Source organism: Opisthocomus hoazin, chromosome 1 (assembly GCF_030867145.1).
Source record: "Opisthocomus hoazin isolate bOpiHoa1 chromosome 1, bOpiHoa1.hap1, whole genome shotgun sequence".
In the NCBI taxonomy this organism is placed as follows: domain Eukaryota; kingdom Metazoa; phylum Chordata; class Aves; order Opisthocomiformes; family Opisthocomidae; genus Opisthocomus; species Opisthocomus hoazin.
The window spans coordinates 137301651-137317182 of NC_134414.1; the positions used below are offsets into that span (position 1 = coordinate 137301651).

Consider the following 15532-nt stretch of genomic DNA (forward strand, 5'->3'; position numbering starts at 1 on the left):
GCCCCAGGGGTGCAGAGGACCCCCCCTCAGCCCTGCGCGGAGGGGGCTCTCCGTGCTCCGCGGGGAGAAGCCACGTAAGCTTCCCCCTAGCAATGTCCCTCTGCCATGTCTGCCACCTCCCCCCTTAGTTCGTCACTGTCCCCCCCTCGCTGTGATCACCCTCCCAAGCTGCCCCTCCGTGCCCCTCGGAGGAAGCCTTGGAGATCTCCCCATGCGGTAACGTATTTCAGACCCTGTTAGGGGTGACTGAGGGAGGAATGTCACACAAACTATTAAATTAAGGCAACATCAACTTAAAGAGTGGCCCTTGACTGTTGCACAAGCGGCTCCCGAGCTGTGCCGCAGAGGAAGGGTGCAGCTCCCTACCCACGGGGAATTTCCAGCTGCCACGAAGCAGCTGGCTGGTTTGAAACGGGTCGTTCAGCTTAGGCACAAGTGCAGCGTATTCCCTACAGCCTGGCCCCACGGACACGCCACAGGTCCCCCGCTTCCCTGTCAGGTACGACCAGACGTAAACTGCTTGGAAGGGTTAGAGTTAACATTTCCTGCTGCGGTGTGAGCTGAATATTTTGTCTGTGGGAGCCGGAAAGTGAAGACATAGGGTTTATCAGCCTTTCATTCAAAACTCCTTCCTTACTTACAGAGAAATATTTGCTTTCACCAAGATTTCCTGGTGCTTAAGGTCGTCGTCAGTCTAATTCTAGCTTTACCAACATCACCGTAAAAAGATTCATGGAAGGTGCAGATGGTGATGGTTCATGTGCTGAGGGAACAAATTGCATCGCATGTGATACAAAAAGAAGATTGAAATCAGAGGGGAGTAAAAAAGTGACAGAGACTGTCGGTCAGCCATTGCCTCTGCTGAAGTGCTGCAAATGTGGCTAGGTCTTTTTTTTGTACTGGAGGTTGCACCTGAACTTCAGCTTCCATCCAGGCCTTAAACATAGATACCACATGCGACCTGAAACTGGACTAGCGTTTGGAGTTCAGCCTGTGGTAAAACAAATCCTTGATCCTAGGTGCACGTGCAAGGCGCTGCACTGGATTCATTACTCTCTGTTTGTTTGAAAATTTGGAACTCAAAAGCATAAATTAAGGGTGCATCTGGAATTCTCTCCTCATGTGGCTTTAAATTGTCTTGAAGAACAAGGTGTACTATAGAAGAAAGTGATAAAGGCACAATTAGAGCAATACATCATCCACGTTGAAATCTCTTAAACCTCTCCGCTGTTACTGATTACGATCAAATATAAGTGTTAGACACCTAATACAAGCAAATACAATACAAGCCAGAGATGCTTCTCATTCATCCAGCCTATTCTCAAACACTTCAGCCACCTATAAGAAAACGGGGAGCAGGTTCTGTCAGCTGCCTTAAAAGCCTGTCTACCTTTCAGTGCTTGTTGTTCTTCACGCTGCATTTACAGCAGAGTCTGAAAGCGTTGCGTTGTCTCTGCAGAAGCCAGCTGAGCATCTACAGCATCTATTAACTCGCAGTGGAGCTTACATAAGATGGAGACCACATATTCAAACAGCAGTGATTTAAAACCATCAGGATTCCAAACAATTTTGTTTGTTATACATGTTATACATCTTTCCCTTTCCAAGCTAGTGTGATTTGGAGAATTCCTTTGTAATTAAGATCTTTCCTCTATCCTGGATGTTTTTCCAGCACTGGTTACCAGGAGGAATGTCATTTCTTTACTGTGTTCTTTTCCCACTAGCAAGGAGAATTTCTACTTTTGTGCTATAGGAGAAAAAAGAAGCAAAACCACACTGTCGTGAGCCTCTGGTTCAGCACAGGTCCTCCTTCCCCTGAGACACTCACAGCCCTGGGCTTTGCTTATACTGAAAAAATGGAAATGTGTGCCCTTGACACAGCCAGAGGCGAGGGCACCGAGAGCATCGTCCTCCTTCCTGGAAGCCTGGCACCCCGGGCTCGCTGCCCACCTAGAGACAGCGCAGCTGAGGGCTGGCCCCCTCCCCTGTAGTGACCATGGAGGCAGGGCTGCAGGGAGACCCCAGCGAGGGCTGACCCCCCCCTTCCCGTGGGAGCTGCATTTCAGCTGAAGCCCCAGCGCTTGGCCCTGCCTGAGCTGCATGACAGCCACGCCTGCATCCCGTCGACCCGGACCCGTCGACTGACTTGCTGGCCAGACCTCAGGATTGCCTCACCGCTGTTCGCCTGCCTGCTGATCACAGGGTTGTGTCCATCTCCGAGTGCTGTCACCGGACCTGACTCGCTAACTACTGTTCTCAGCTTGACCTCAGACCTGTCCCATCACCACGGACTTGTTTGACGATCTGGATTTGCTGTTGACCCCAGCTGCCTTCTCCAGGCCTGCCCTGCTCGTCATGCTCAGATCCAGTGGGATGGGGCTAGTGAGGTCCCTGCTCCGCTGGCTGTGTTGCAGCACTTGGCTCCCTGTCCCTTGGGGAGCAGCTGGCCCTCGCTGTCCCCTGATGCCAGAGTGCTATGGCACACACACAAGAATACCGGACCACTTCTACCAACCCAGACCCACGGTCCATCTGGATCAGCATCTTGTCTCTTACAGGGCCTGGTTCTTTCTTCCAAAATACACGCTGCCATTCAAAGAACAAGATCCAGATGGAAGTGAAAAGGGAAAAGGGGCTATTCATCTTTATCAAAGGGGCTGAGTGAAGCGTTCTAAATCAGCCAACCTCCATTTGTTATCTGGAAAGATAATGAAAGAAGCTGTTCAGCAATCAGTGTTCAAGCAACTAAATAACAATAAAGTGATGAGAAACAGGCAGCGTGCATTTGTCCAGAACAGATCATGTCAAAGCAGCCTAATTTATTTCTTTGCTGAGATAACTGACTTAGTAGGTGCTGAAAGGAACAGAGGAAACATATTTTGACTTCAGTAGGGCTTTTGACTTGCCTTGAACACCACGCTCATAGAGGTAAATTGCTCTCAGATGCTATTAACGTGAGAGGGGTGCTGTCAGTAGGAAGGTATATCAAATTAAGAGATCTGATCTGTCTGATAGGATTGATTACTTTAATTAGTGATTCGGATGGTGGAACTGACCTTTGCATTTAAACTTCTGCAAATAACACCGAGTTGGGCAGTATGGCACTTTGGAGTCAAGGATTTGAACAAAGGTTTACCATTGCTAAATTGCAGAAAGAACCTCGGAACAGTAAGGTGAAATTCAATGAGGACAAAGCACAAAGTATTATACTTTGAGAAGAAAACTTGAATTCTCAAATTCAAAATGAGGAAAAAATGTGTAGTCTTGGATAGGATACCAAAACATGCTACCACTACTGGCAAGTACTTGCAGAAATCCATAATTCTGCATTGGAAAGTGTGGCCTGTATGGAGAGCTGCTTCTTTGTCATGAAGAAAACATTACTTGGGAGGGGCAACGCGCTGGTACCACACCAACCTCTTGATCTGAAACACGCGCGGCACCAAATGACACAAAAATTATTTGCAGCTGCCAGAACTCCCTCGGTTTGCAGTGTACCAGCCTCGTGCCATCTGCCGCACTGCTCTGAGCAACCTGGCATGGCCCTGCCGTGCTTTTGCCTTGCCGTTACCTCCTCCTGTTGCCTGAAGCCTCTCCTCTCCGGGAGATGTGCTCCCCAGCCTCCTCCCTCCGGCCCTGCCAGAGGGGCCTGCGGGTCCGCAGAGGGCAGTGGGGTGAGCAGGGAGCTGTAAGGTTCAGGTGCCCTGGGCTCTACACAGGGGAAGCCACAAGTCTCCCAGTGCCACCACTGCTTGAAGCCCCCCAGGACACGTCACAGGCAAGAGAGAGTCTCAAGAGCTCACAGGTGACATTGCACAGGTCTCCTGGTCTGCGCAGCGCAATACTCCAGGCTGGAAGGCAAACTCTTCGTGTTGGAGCATCCATCTTCCAGCAGATCTCAAATGGGCTTTTTTTGCCCTTAATGCCACTTCTTGGGACTCTGACAAAAGGCAGGGTGACTTGAACGCCAGCCTGCTTCAAGACGAACACAAATCACTGAGAATGGATTTGTTCTTGTCTCTCGGCCGAGATCACACAAAGGCCCAAAGATCAAAATGACGGTGTAACGCATGCTGACTTGTTTCGCTGGGCTTGCGACTCTTCCTCCAACGACAGTCAGCGGCCCTCAGGAAACCTTTCTGTCTTGGAAACAAATCCCACAACTTGGAAAGCTTCTGTGGCCAGAGTCACCGCAGATGGGGACTGCAAGCTGGCTTTATAAAACTAGGGCTCCTACAAGTTCATCTTCACCCTGAAAAACCTTTCTGGTTGCTTGCTCGTAACGCTGTATCTTCTCTGACTTAGAAGTGCATCGCTTCACCATGGGATCTGACACGTTTCCCGGACGTATTTTCAACAGCAGAACCCAGGAGGGGCAAGCTGTGAGGGAGAGGCCCCTGGCCCTTTCGCAGCCCGACAGTATCGCTCTCGTCTTGCTGAAAAGGTTCCGAGTATGGCAGACTTGTTTGCAGCAGTCCCGTGAACGACTCAAAGAACGTGAGATGCACCAAGCCACGCTCCAATTAACAAAACGACATTTTGCTGCAGCCTTTCACACCTTTGGACTGAGCCAAAAGACGAGGGCGTTTGTCCCGAAGTTACGAGCAGCCAAACACAAAGGTCGGGGACGGCCCCACGCGAGACGCACCGAAGCCTGAAGCCGCCGCTCCAGCCGGCCGGCTCCCCAGCAGCGCTCCGCCAAGGCCGGCTCGGGGGTTGGGGCCGGGCAGAAGGAAGAGACCCTCCTCCGCGGGGCCGGCCCGCTGCTCCCCCTCCCTCCCGCCCGCCCCCCGCGCCGGCCGGCGGAGGGTCCTTCCCCGGGGAAAGTTGCTCGGAGCCCCCCGGCCGGGGGGGGTGCGGGGCCGCCTCCCCTGCCTGTCGCCGCGCTGTTTATTTCAATCGCAAATAGAGCGCCTCGGCGCCCGCCCCGCCCGGGAGAGCCCCGCGGGGCCGAGCCCATGGCCGGGGGAGCGGTCCCCGCCGCCGGGGCTTTGCTGTGCGCCCTGCTCTGGGCGGCGGCGGCGGCGGGGGTCGGCCCCGGGGGCAGCCCCGCGCCGGGCTCCTTCGGCCGCGTCTACCGGGGCGCCGTGAACATCAGCGCGGAGCGGGTCTACGCCTTCGCCTACAGCAGCGAGCCCGGGCAGGTAGGAGCGGCCCCCGAAGCGCCGGCTTCCCGGCAGCGTGCCCCCCCCCGCCGGTGCCACCGGAGGGGGGGGGGGGGCGGGAGCGAGCCGGGCTCTCCCTCCGCGGCCGCGCTCCTGCGCGCATCCTCCCGCCGCCGCGGGGGCCGGGAGCCGGGCTGCGGGGCGAGGGGGTGGCGGCGCCCCGGGGGTGCTCGGGGTCCGGCGCTTCCAGCAGCAGGATGGGTTCAGAGTCCGGGAGGGATTTATGAGCATACCGGTACTACCTGAAAAAAAAAAGGGGGGGGGGTTTGCACTTAATGACCCTTTTAAAATACCATTTTTGACGCTTGAGCGCTGCAGTGGGCTGAGGGTGCTCTCCCCGGGAGGCGAGGCAGGCTGCGCAGGTGAGCTGTGAGGCGAGGAGGCTGCGGGGCAGCAACGCCGAAGCCACAGCTGGCTGCGGCGGGGAAGAAGGGAGCCTTACGTAAAAGTCATTTATGGACGCCGAGCCGTTGCGGGTTTCCCCCGTCCTCCCTTGCTAATGTCGTGTTTGTCTCAAGTAGCGGAGTGGTACCTTGGAAACTCTGCCCCCGTTGTTTGGATTGGGCATGAGTTGCGGGGTTTGATGTTCTGGTGCATCGAAAGATGGTCAGCCGGGCCACTGAATCTTCCCTCCTGTCCTCGGTTGCACAGGACAAGAGCAAATGGAAAACTTTGCTTTTTCCACGCTAGATTTCTAATGCTTCAGTATGAAGGGAGGGGGTAGAGAGCATGATGGGGGGGGGTCAGGGGGAGGTAGTGTTAATCGTCCGTTGCTTTGCTCTGAAAGTCCAAAAGATCCAGACCTTTAAAGACTGTCTTTCTTTTATTATGTGTGTCTATATAATAAAATGCACCTGGTATTTATGGGGCAGGAGTTGTGTGTCAGGGCTATGACGCAGCTGAGCCCAGCATTACTTAACTGTTGGGCGTCACCACTGAACCCAGGAGGTCAAGAGCACGTTGTGGGCATGAGCCTCCTTGCAGAAGGTTGTCGTGATGCAAGTTAGGCTTCTTCAGGTGTTCCAGGTATTGGGTGTTACTATGAGGGCCTGTAAGTAGATGAAGTGTTGTCTGGGGCTTGTTAGCAGAGACAGCATACGTACTGACTTCAGTTAAAATGAATCTAGTTCCTTCGATTTAATGAAGACTTTTTGACATCTTCCACCAAAAAGTTTTCTCTCCTGGAGAGCTAGGGGGATAGTGGAGTGGGAGGAGGTAGGGAGGGAGTACAGGGCTGCTTGGTGGTGTTTGCGGGAGTCTAAATGCATCTTCTGCTCGAGGGCTACTTTCAGACACTAGGCCATTCCCATGGCTGCGAAGAGCAAGCCAGCCCAGACTACTGCTGCATTTAAGCAGAAGCTTTAATGGACTAATCTCCATGTTGCTATATGCTGGAACATGAAATCTCTGCAGAGATACTGAGCTTGTCAAGAGTGTATCTAACACACTAAACTTCAGGTTTGAGGCTTAATATTTTTTTTAATGCAGAACTCTCCAAGCACTGCTGTGAACATCCCTAAAGAGGGTCATGCAACCAGCTCCTGCTAAGAAAACTAATTTGGAAGAGAAAAATGACTTAAATAAAGATAGGCTGTCCTAGGAGGCTTTCTGGCAAGGGATGCCCAGAACAGGTTCTGAAGATAGAGAAGGTCCTAGAGAAGAGAAGGCTCCAGGGGGACCTTATTGTGACCTTTCAGTATATAAAGGGGGTTTATAAGAAAGGTGAAGAGAGGCTTTTTACAATGGTCTGTAGTGACAGGACAAGGGGCAGCAGTTTTAAACTGAAAGAGGGTAGATTGGGGTTGGACATAAGGAAGAAATTTTTTCATGATGAATGTGGTGAGACACTAGAACAGGTTGCCCAGAGAGGTTGTGGATGCCCCATCATCGGGAGCATTCAAAGTCAGGTCGGACGGGGCTTTGAGCAACCTGATCCTAGTGAGGATGTTCCTCTGCCCATGGCAGGGGGTTTGGACTAGATGATTTTTAAAAGTCCCTGCTATCTCAAACTATTCTATGATTCTTCACCAGGAAGCCCTACAGATGCTGTTCCCGAGCTGAACCAGTAGAAGCCTGCAAGAAGGTGTCTGGCCTAAATGGGATAACTGGCTGTGGGTGTGTGCAGCCCTGAACTGATGAGAGGAAAACATGGCTGGGTCTCCTCTTGCCAGCCTGGTCAGAGGCAGAGGTTGATCTGTTCTGGTGGTCCTGCATCTCCCTGTTGATGAGGATTGCTCAAGGTTTAGAAGCTTGGTAATAGAAATCTTGACTTTAATCTGGGACCATGCTCTTGTGGGCAAGTTTTTGTTGTGCAAGAGCTGTGGAAATACTTAGGGGCATGCTGCCCTCTGGGTAGCTGTTGGATCTCCTGAAGGAATGCTAGTCCTGCAAAAACTCGCTGTACTAGTCCTTGCTGTTCACTGCAGTCTTTAGCATTGAACTCTTAGTGGAGCGTTAGCCAGTGTTTGCCAGTTGCCTGTCACCTGCGAGCTCTCTGCTCTTTGTGGTGTTTCCAGTCTCCTCCTGTCTCCGTGCTGATGGTAGGTCAGCCAGAAGCTTCTGATACCTTGAGGCAGATACCACATGGACCATTAACCTTAGTTACAGGAAATTTAATTGAATAAAAAGAGCATTTTCCATGTGGAAGGGCTGCAGTGGGTGAGTTTAATTGCTTTCGCTCTGAAGCAAAGCCAGGTCTGGAGTGGTCTGGCTCTGAAACAGGGATTTGTTTTCCTGATGCTGTGGATTCTGCTGTTTTCCCCTCTCTGCTGCTCTCTTATGAGGGCAGGCTTACAAAGCAAGGCACAACTTGAAGCCAAGGACAAGGCATGAGGGCTGGCTTGTGACCCAACAGTCCTCTTTAAATGTTCTGGTTGCTCATGTGCTATGGCTGCTGGGGCATGTCTGAAAATGCAGCTGCATAGAGCAATGCTTGATTGATGGGTGAGAGAAAGGAGGGAACAAGACCATTACTCCTGTTCAGTGCTTTAGAGACTTGTCACTTTTTGAAAAGTGGTGTGCTTGCCTGATCTCAGAGGATGTTCTTCATCCGCATAATCTTCCTTATCCCTAGAATACACATATGGATGCATGAAGGAAGGGGAAAATAAGTCCTATGAGACTATTTACGAGCAGATATATACAAGGTGAAGAAAGTACAACTCGGGGCTCTGGAGCAAAGCTGCTTTGGGACAGGCAAGTCACTTCCCTTCTGCGCAACTCCTGGCTGCGTAAAAGGAAAATAAGGATACTCGTATGCCAACCAAGTCACTTGGCTGAAACTTACACATGTGTACATTGCAGGGTCTCTTTTCTATGTATGCTTGAAGGGGGGAAAAAGCCTCCTGTGTGCTGTGCAGAAACATTTCACCTTGTGTCTTGATGCAGGAGAGCTGTCAGGCTTTTTTGTACTTGGCAACTAGGATTTAGGCTGTAATTCCCGAGGAGGAGCTGTAGAAGTAAAGCTGTGCTGAGGAGAAGCACAGCCATCTTTGCTGCCAGGGTCTTCTAGAGTTGGCCTGTGAACAGAGGGATGTGTCGAACTCCTTCCTCGTGGTGGAAAGTCTTCATTTGTTATGGGGTAGTCTTATTGCTTTTCTAATTCCCTTTTCTTCCTCCTAGCTGCACTTTGAAATTTTTCCCTCTGCACAGCTGTTAGTTTAATGTTTAACTGTGAGTGTGAAAAATACAATAATAAAACCAGCTGTTGCACTTGCCACTATGCACCCATGCTCTAACAGTAAAGGCATATGTGGACTATTAGAAGTCTGGTGAACAATTAGTTGGACAAACAGGATTATCTTAATTTAGGATTGTTTAAACTGGAGACATCCAGCATGGGGGAAGAAAATAAGCACACTCATGACCGTCTCCAATTCCACATACTCACCTTATCCCTACTTGGGAGGGAGGAAGGAGGGAGAACTGGTTTGCTGGAGCTGCCTGTGCAGTGTGTTCCTGCCCAGAAGACTGAACGGGAGTTGTAAACTGTTTCTACTGGATTTACCATTGACTGGAGACAGCTTTGTGGCAAGTGAGAGAGAACCTGCTTAGTTCCATGACTGCAAGAATACAAGGGCTTCCAAAACAACAAAAAAAAGTGTGCATGTGAGAGTACTGAGGGAATTCAGAGTGGATGACTTCACTGCTGTAAGCTCTGGCAGTTGCTAATGGTTAACACATTGAAAACACAGATGCCACTAACATCGCGCGTGTGGGTGTTTCCTGTACCAGGTCCTTAGTGGTGCTGGAGAGTAACATGAGGAAGAAGACTGTTGGAGACAACGAAAGTTCTTCTTAGCCAGAGTTCAGGTCAGCTGAATGCATGATTTGGAAGATACCTGGACTATATTTAGAAAACCAGTAGTCTCTCAGGAGAACACGTTGCCAACTTTTTGTTTGTAGGCAAAGCTGCTGCCATCCAGGCACAGCTCTTGGACATTTATGCAACGCATCTTGGTTGCAAAGAGCCCAAAAGCTGAGCAGTGGGCTGCACCTATTTTGGGAGAAGGAGTGGGTGATATTTTCCTCCTCCTCCCTTGCCAGGACTAGGAACAGAGCCCCAGTCTCTGTTCCCATATGGCCTAGCCTTACTGTAAGCTGTGATTGGCAGTAGGTTAAGCTGTGGCTTCTTTGCTGAGCAGTTGTGCCATGTGAGGATGTGTAGCTGTGGAGCCTATCTGAGGGATGATGAGTGAAAAATTACCCTCAGCGAATGAATGAGAGAGGCTGCGTACCACCACAGAGGCTTGCTAACATCATTACCCTTCCTTCTTTAGTGGTTGCATATGAGGAAAAGTTGACTGACCTAAGGGAAAAGGGGAATTAACACTAGCAAGGACAACAGAGGTCTTTCAATGGGATGCCTTAACCTTTGTGACCCTCTAGTAGAGACCAAGTGCTTTTTCTAGCCCAAAGAGCGTGATGTGTTTGAGTTCCTCTGTTCTCTAGCAATTGGGTCTCTTGTATCTTAGGTGTGGATGGCAGTTGCACTTACTTTGCTGTAGGCAAGGAGCCAGAACTGGAATTCACCCATAAGTTGTTCTGGGATTGTGTGACGAGTCACTTGCTCAGACCAGAGCCATCTGTCATAGCTGCAGGGAAACTCCTTGATCTGCTACACAGGACAACCTGATCTAATTAGTGGTAGTGATCAAATCTGTGTTTACTGTTCTCTTCTGTTTCACGTGTGAATGTAGGTGCCACTTCAGTAGCACCCATGTCAGCTCTACCAACTCTAGAAGCAATTTTTTCACCTCTTGCTTCTGAGCTTGTTTTAGGCTTTGTGTGTAGGACTCTTCAGGCTGGAACTAAGCTACCTCAGAGTATTCCCGTCCTCTCCTGTGCATCTTCTCCATAGTGTTAGTCTTGGCTCCAGCCCAAGTTTCGGCTCACAGCTACATCATACATGCAATAAAACTTCAGTCTCCTCTTTGGAGATGGCCGAACCTGAGCTCTAATGGGGGGAACAGGTTAAGTTCTGTCTTTCCTTAATGCTGAGTGGAAGCCCATCATTTTAGCCACAAAGATGCAGGTAAAACCAAATAGATAGGTTTGACTACAAATGTTTGAATGAGAAGATCTCCTAAGATCAGTAGAGCTCCCTGTTACTGCAGGATTTCCAGGGCCGGAACACTGTCGCTTTTTGGTTGCTGGCTCTAGTCTGTTCACCACAGGACACTGGAGGGGCCTCAGCACGTGATTTCTGGAGCTTAACATTGAATTCCTTATGAGGCAGAAATTTAGGCACAATGTCAAATCCAGAAAAATCAAAGAAAGCTATAGTGTATGATGTCTGAAGCCAGGCAAGGTTCAACAGAATCCCTTTGGGATAACTTTTGTATACAGAATTTCTCTTTTTCAAAGAGAACAACTAACCCTAGGAGGTGACAGCGTAGGCAGTGTAGCACACACAGCACTTGGAATGCTCTTGCTTCTTCTCAGTAGGGTCTCTTGGCCACTCCTCACCCTGCCCAGAGTCACATGGAAAGCAGCAGTAAACTATGAGAGAAATAGTGTGGGGATCTACTGAAAACATGAGCTTGACCACTGTTTTCTGCAGCAGAAAATATAGTTTTGAAAACTTTGGCTCTGGCAAAAATGGGATAGCCTAAGTGAAAGGATGATGTGGGAGGTATCTTTGATTTGAGCTGGGGGTAGGATAGTGTGCCCACCTGAGATCCCTTCAAACTTAAATTGTTCTTTGGCTTTCTAGGGTTTTGTTCTTTGTAGGTTTCCCTAGCTAGAGGGGCAAAAAAGTTACATCTTGAAGGAGGCTATCAGTTTGCAGGCTTTAGGAAAGAAAGCCTGAGACGTCTGCTCTGGTTTCTTGCAGGGTGGCCTGCAGTCCGTCAGATGGTGACTTTGGTGCTGGCAAGAATTTTATTTTTATTTCTAATGTGTAAGCTACTGCTGTCAAGCCCAGTAGCTTGTGATTGAACTAAAGCATCTCTTGAATTTGGATGTCGTTCTAAATCTTAAAATCATTCTATTCTTGTTGGGCTGTCCGGTTGTTTAAAATCAAAGGTGATCAGGTTTTGTTGTTCCCCTTGCCACCCCCTCCTCACCCCCCAAGATGTTTAGACTAAAAAAGAAAAAAAATTTCTGGAGAAGAGTAACTTAATCAAAATATCTCTCCTCAGTTTGAACTTTTTCCAAGAACAGTGCAGCAATTTATAATACAAACATTTACATCTTAAGTGGAGGCTGAAATGTCCTTAAATAACTTGTGCTGAAGTTGTTGGGTAGGAAGGTATGCTTTTCCTATACAGACCTGCTATTTCAGGGGCTATTTAGGGAATGAAAGTGCAGTCTGTAAAAGCTGGATTGCAGGGGTGTGCCATCTGCTTGGTTTGAGAATATAGTTTAGTACGCTTGCGTATTTCCTGCTGTATGTACTTAGAGAAGCACAGAGGATTTCAGAAACAGCCTTCCTTACTTTCTTTATGCTGATGTTTTTCTTTGGACATAGAAATAGCTACTTCAGTGTGGCTTAAAAAAGAAAAGAAGACAACATGTAGGATACGTAGTTCAGTCCACATCCAAAGTGTCACTGAGGTGAAGAACTTGGGAGCCAAGAAAGAACCAGATATTAGTGTTGTGACAGTAATCCCTGGAGTTACTGCCATGAGCTTGGGGTGGCAGCAAATTTGTAAAGATTGTAAACCCTTTTGTTTCAAGGGTTGCCCTAGCTGAGAGTTCCAGCTGCTATGGATTAGGAAGATGCTATTTATTAGAGAGTAGTTTGTTCCTTGACTGGCGGTTCAAACGAGGATTTACTTGTTTATTTTTAACATCTTCCTGAAGTCTGAGGGTGGTCAGAAACAGGTACCTACTTCATCCAGTGTGGCAACTCCTAGTTTTTCTTTCTGGATGTCCTGGAGACTCCCTAGTGACATTGGTTAGAGGACAGAATTTTAAAAAAGGAAAAGGTAAATATTAACACGCTTTGTATTTGTCTTCCATTTATGCAGTGCAGATACTGTTGCAAACAAGTGAACTCATGGGAATGTCCATGGCAGACTGTAAGTCCACACAGCATATTTGCACAAAGTCAAACTTTTAAATGAGAAATATTAATCCTGGAACAATTACAGTAATGTGACTGAGGCTGTGCTTGACATACCCAGAGTCTGTCGCTTCATTTATGCTGCTTTGGATACTGAATACTCCTGGCAGGAATGCTGGAAGAAAGCTGTGGGCCAAGGTTATTTGGCAGATTGCTTTTGGCAATCAAAATTTACTGAGGTTAGGGCACAAAGTCAGACAGAAAGGCTGAAAGGGAATGCTCCTCTGAGCTCCACGTGTGTTGTTGTCAGACCGGAGTGGTGCTCACATCTCGTAAGAGGGCGGGAAAGAGGTTCTGTAACAACCGTCACTGTCTCATAACTATTTTCCTTCAAGGCCTCAGCTTCCCCCTGTTGTGTGGTCAGTGGGAAGAGCCACCAAATTTGGCACTGACAGGTATGTGCTTCGTTCACTGCCTCAGTTGCTCTAGCCCATCTGTCTGAATCACTTAATTTCAGGGTTTATATAAAAATGAAGCACATCTTTCTGGTGCAACAGCAGACAGCAGCAGTTCGGTGGCTTTTGTAGACGTACCCTGCGCTGAGACCTTCCATCGTAACTAGCAGCTGGTGTGTTTGCTTGCCGGATGTGTTCCCTGCCCGCTGGCTTGGCCTGGTGCCTTGGCAGGCCCAGGACCGACCGCTGTCGCAACGTGGACTGATAATCCCCAACAGTCTCGCAAGGAGTGGCTTGCGGGTGGGTGCGGTGGAGAACGTGGCGAAGCCCTGGTGTGATTTGAAGGTTTTGCTTAGCGTGAGATGGTGGGAAGAAATCAACAGTAAAGCTCTTGAAAACGTTTGCTTGCAGCAGAAACTGTTGTTGCAACCTCCTGCCTGCCCTTAAATTCACATCCCTGCAGTCTTAAGCTGATCTGTAATCTCTGTGGGAAATGCAGACTTAATAGTCAGTCCAAGGACTCTTTCGTGTCAACAAGAGCCTGGTTTATTTTGCTTAATGTTTGCATCCATGTTGGTCCTGTTCAGCTGTGTGATTTTGGGACTGGCTCCTTCTGCCTGTTCCCAGCTAGAGAATGGAATTCAGATGTACTTTTTAAATTTCTTTCCTTTTTTTTCCCCCCTCCCCCTATCTCCGGGGTGGTGACAGAACTGAGGACAAATATTTGTCTTTCCTGGTCTAACACGTTTTTATATAGTGCTGAGAGCTCTCTCTTTATTCAGCTGTCTAACTGCTCTGTCCACTTTTAAATACAGAAAGAAGTTCAAGGCCAGTCATCGGAGAAACAAAGCTGTCATGAGCTTGGCTGGTAGAGATGCACATGGCAGAGGCTTGGCAAGGGGAAGGAACATGAGGAGCAGAGGTTTCTGGAGCAGTCCTGACCCTGCCTCAGCTCCGCAGCGCGGAAGGCAGCAGTGTGGTTATTGCTGACAAATGTTTGTGCAGGGCTTGGCTGTCAAAGGGAGTGTTTGGTACACAAGGTGGATTCCCAAGATCCAGCCTGGACTGTCCCACCTCAAATCTAACTGTGGGTATCTGCAGGAGGCAAAGGTTTCAGCTTGGAAGGTACAGAGGGAATCCAGCACCATATTATAGTACTAATATAGACAGCCTCCTTCCGTGTATGTACAAGGAAGGGAAAGGTGCAACTAGTTTTCTGCAGTGCTGAAAACAGCCTGCTCCCAAGTGAAGTCCCTCAGCAGTGATGGCAGCCTCGTTGACCCTCTTACTGCCCAGGCGAAACATCCTCCTCATCTCACCAATGCAAAGTGAGTGGGGGTGGATGCAGAGGCAGCTCATAGTCTCGTGCTCTAGTGTGTGTGATTATTATTGTCTTAAACTGTGCTTTTTAGCTGGAGTCCCTCTTGTCGCTACATGCAACATAGGTAGGATCTTATTTCTGTGTGTGGAGGGAGGATTGGATTAGATAGGAGCAGTGGTTCTGTAGCAGGGAGGGGTTCTTGTGTCAGAACTGCTTGTTCTTGCAATGAAATAGTCTTTGTAAAGATGTGGAGGGAGGATGATGTTTGAACTGAATAAATCGCCCTTTTTTCCTTCACCTCCTGCTTTTCTTCCACTCTTCTAAAAATATTTTGCTGGAGATGATGCCCTTGAGGCAAACGCCAGATGCTGACTTCCAAAGGGAAAGATGGGACTACTAGCCCTGGCTCAGTGGTGAATTCATTAAATCTGTTGCATGAAAATGTGTGTATTGTCTATATCAAGACAATAGAATCTAGAAGCAAAACATGGATTAAAAGTTTAAGGTAGGTTAATTGGAACAAAGCCCGAAAAAGCACAAACATCAGTTCGCAGGTGCTTCATTGTTATCCCTGTCCCTTGTGATGCTTCTGCTAGACTGTTCACCCTGCAAGGCAAAATGGTTTTCTCCAAGACACTAATTAGGGTTCCTTCCACTTTGTATCCCATGGAGTGATTGACAGCAAATGAAAGAAGCCCTGATTGCAGTTGAATCACAGAATCACAGAATGGTAGGGGTTGGAAGGGACCTCTGTAGGTCATCTAGTCCAACCCTCCTGCTGAAGCAGGGTCACCTACAGTAGGCTGTAGAGGAGCTTGTCCAGGTGGGTCTTGAATATCTCCAGAGAAGGAGACTCCACAACCTCCCCGGGCAACCTCTTCCAGCAACCTGTTCCAGTGCTCCGTCACCCTCAGAGGGAAGAAATTCTTCCTCATGTTCAGATGGAACTTCCTCTGCTTCAGTTTGTGCCCATTGCCCCTTGTCCTGTCGCTGGGCACTACTGAAAAGAGTCTGGCCCCATCCTCCTGACACCCACCCTTGAGATATTTATAGGCATTTATAAGGTCCCCTCTCAGATTTCTCT

General features: G+C 48.9%; 1 protein-coding gene across 2 annotated transcripts in view; it reads left to right on the top strand.

Annotated features, from left to right (window-relative positions):
• The first annotated feature begins 4621 nt into the window (after window positions 1-4621).
• SIDT1 (SID1 transmembrane family member 1) overlaps window positions 4622-15532 on the top strand; it is a 59520-nt gene continuing 48609 nt past the window's right edge. For both annotated transcript variants that reach the window (XM_075437605.1, XM_075437614.1), the window contains exon 1: window positions 4622-5144. In XM_075437605.1, the coding sequence (XP_075293720.1) occupies window positions 4959-5144 (186 nt within the window). In that variant the 5' untranslated portion in view covers window positions 4622-4958. The remainder of the gene's footprint in view (window positions 5145-15532) is intronic.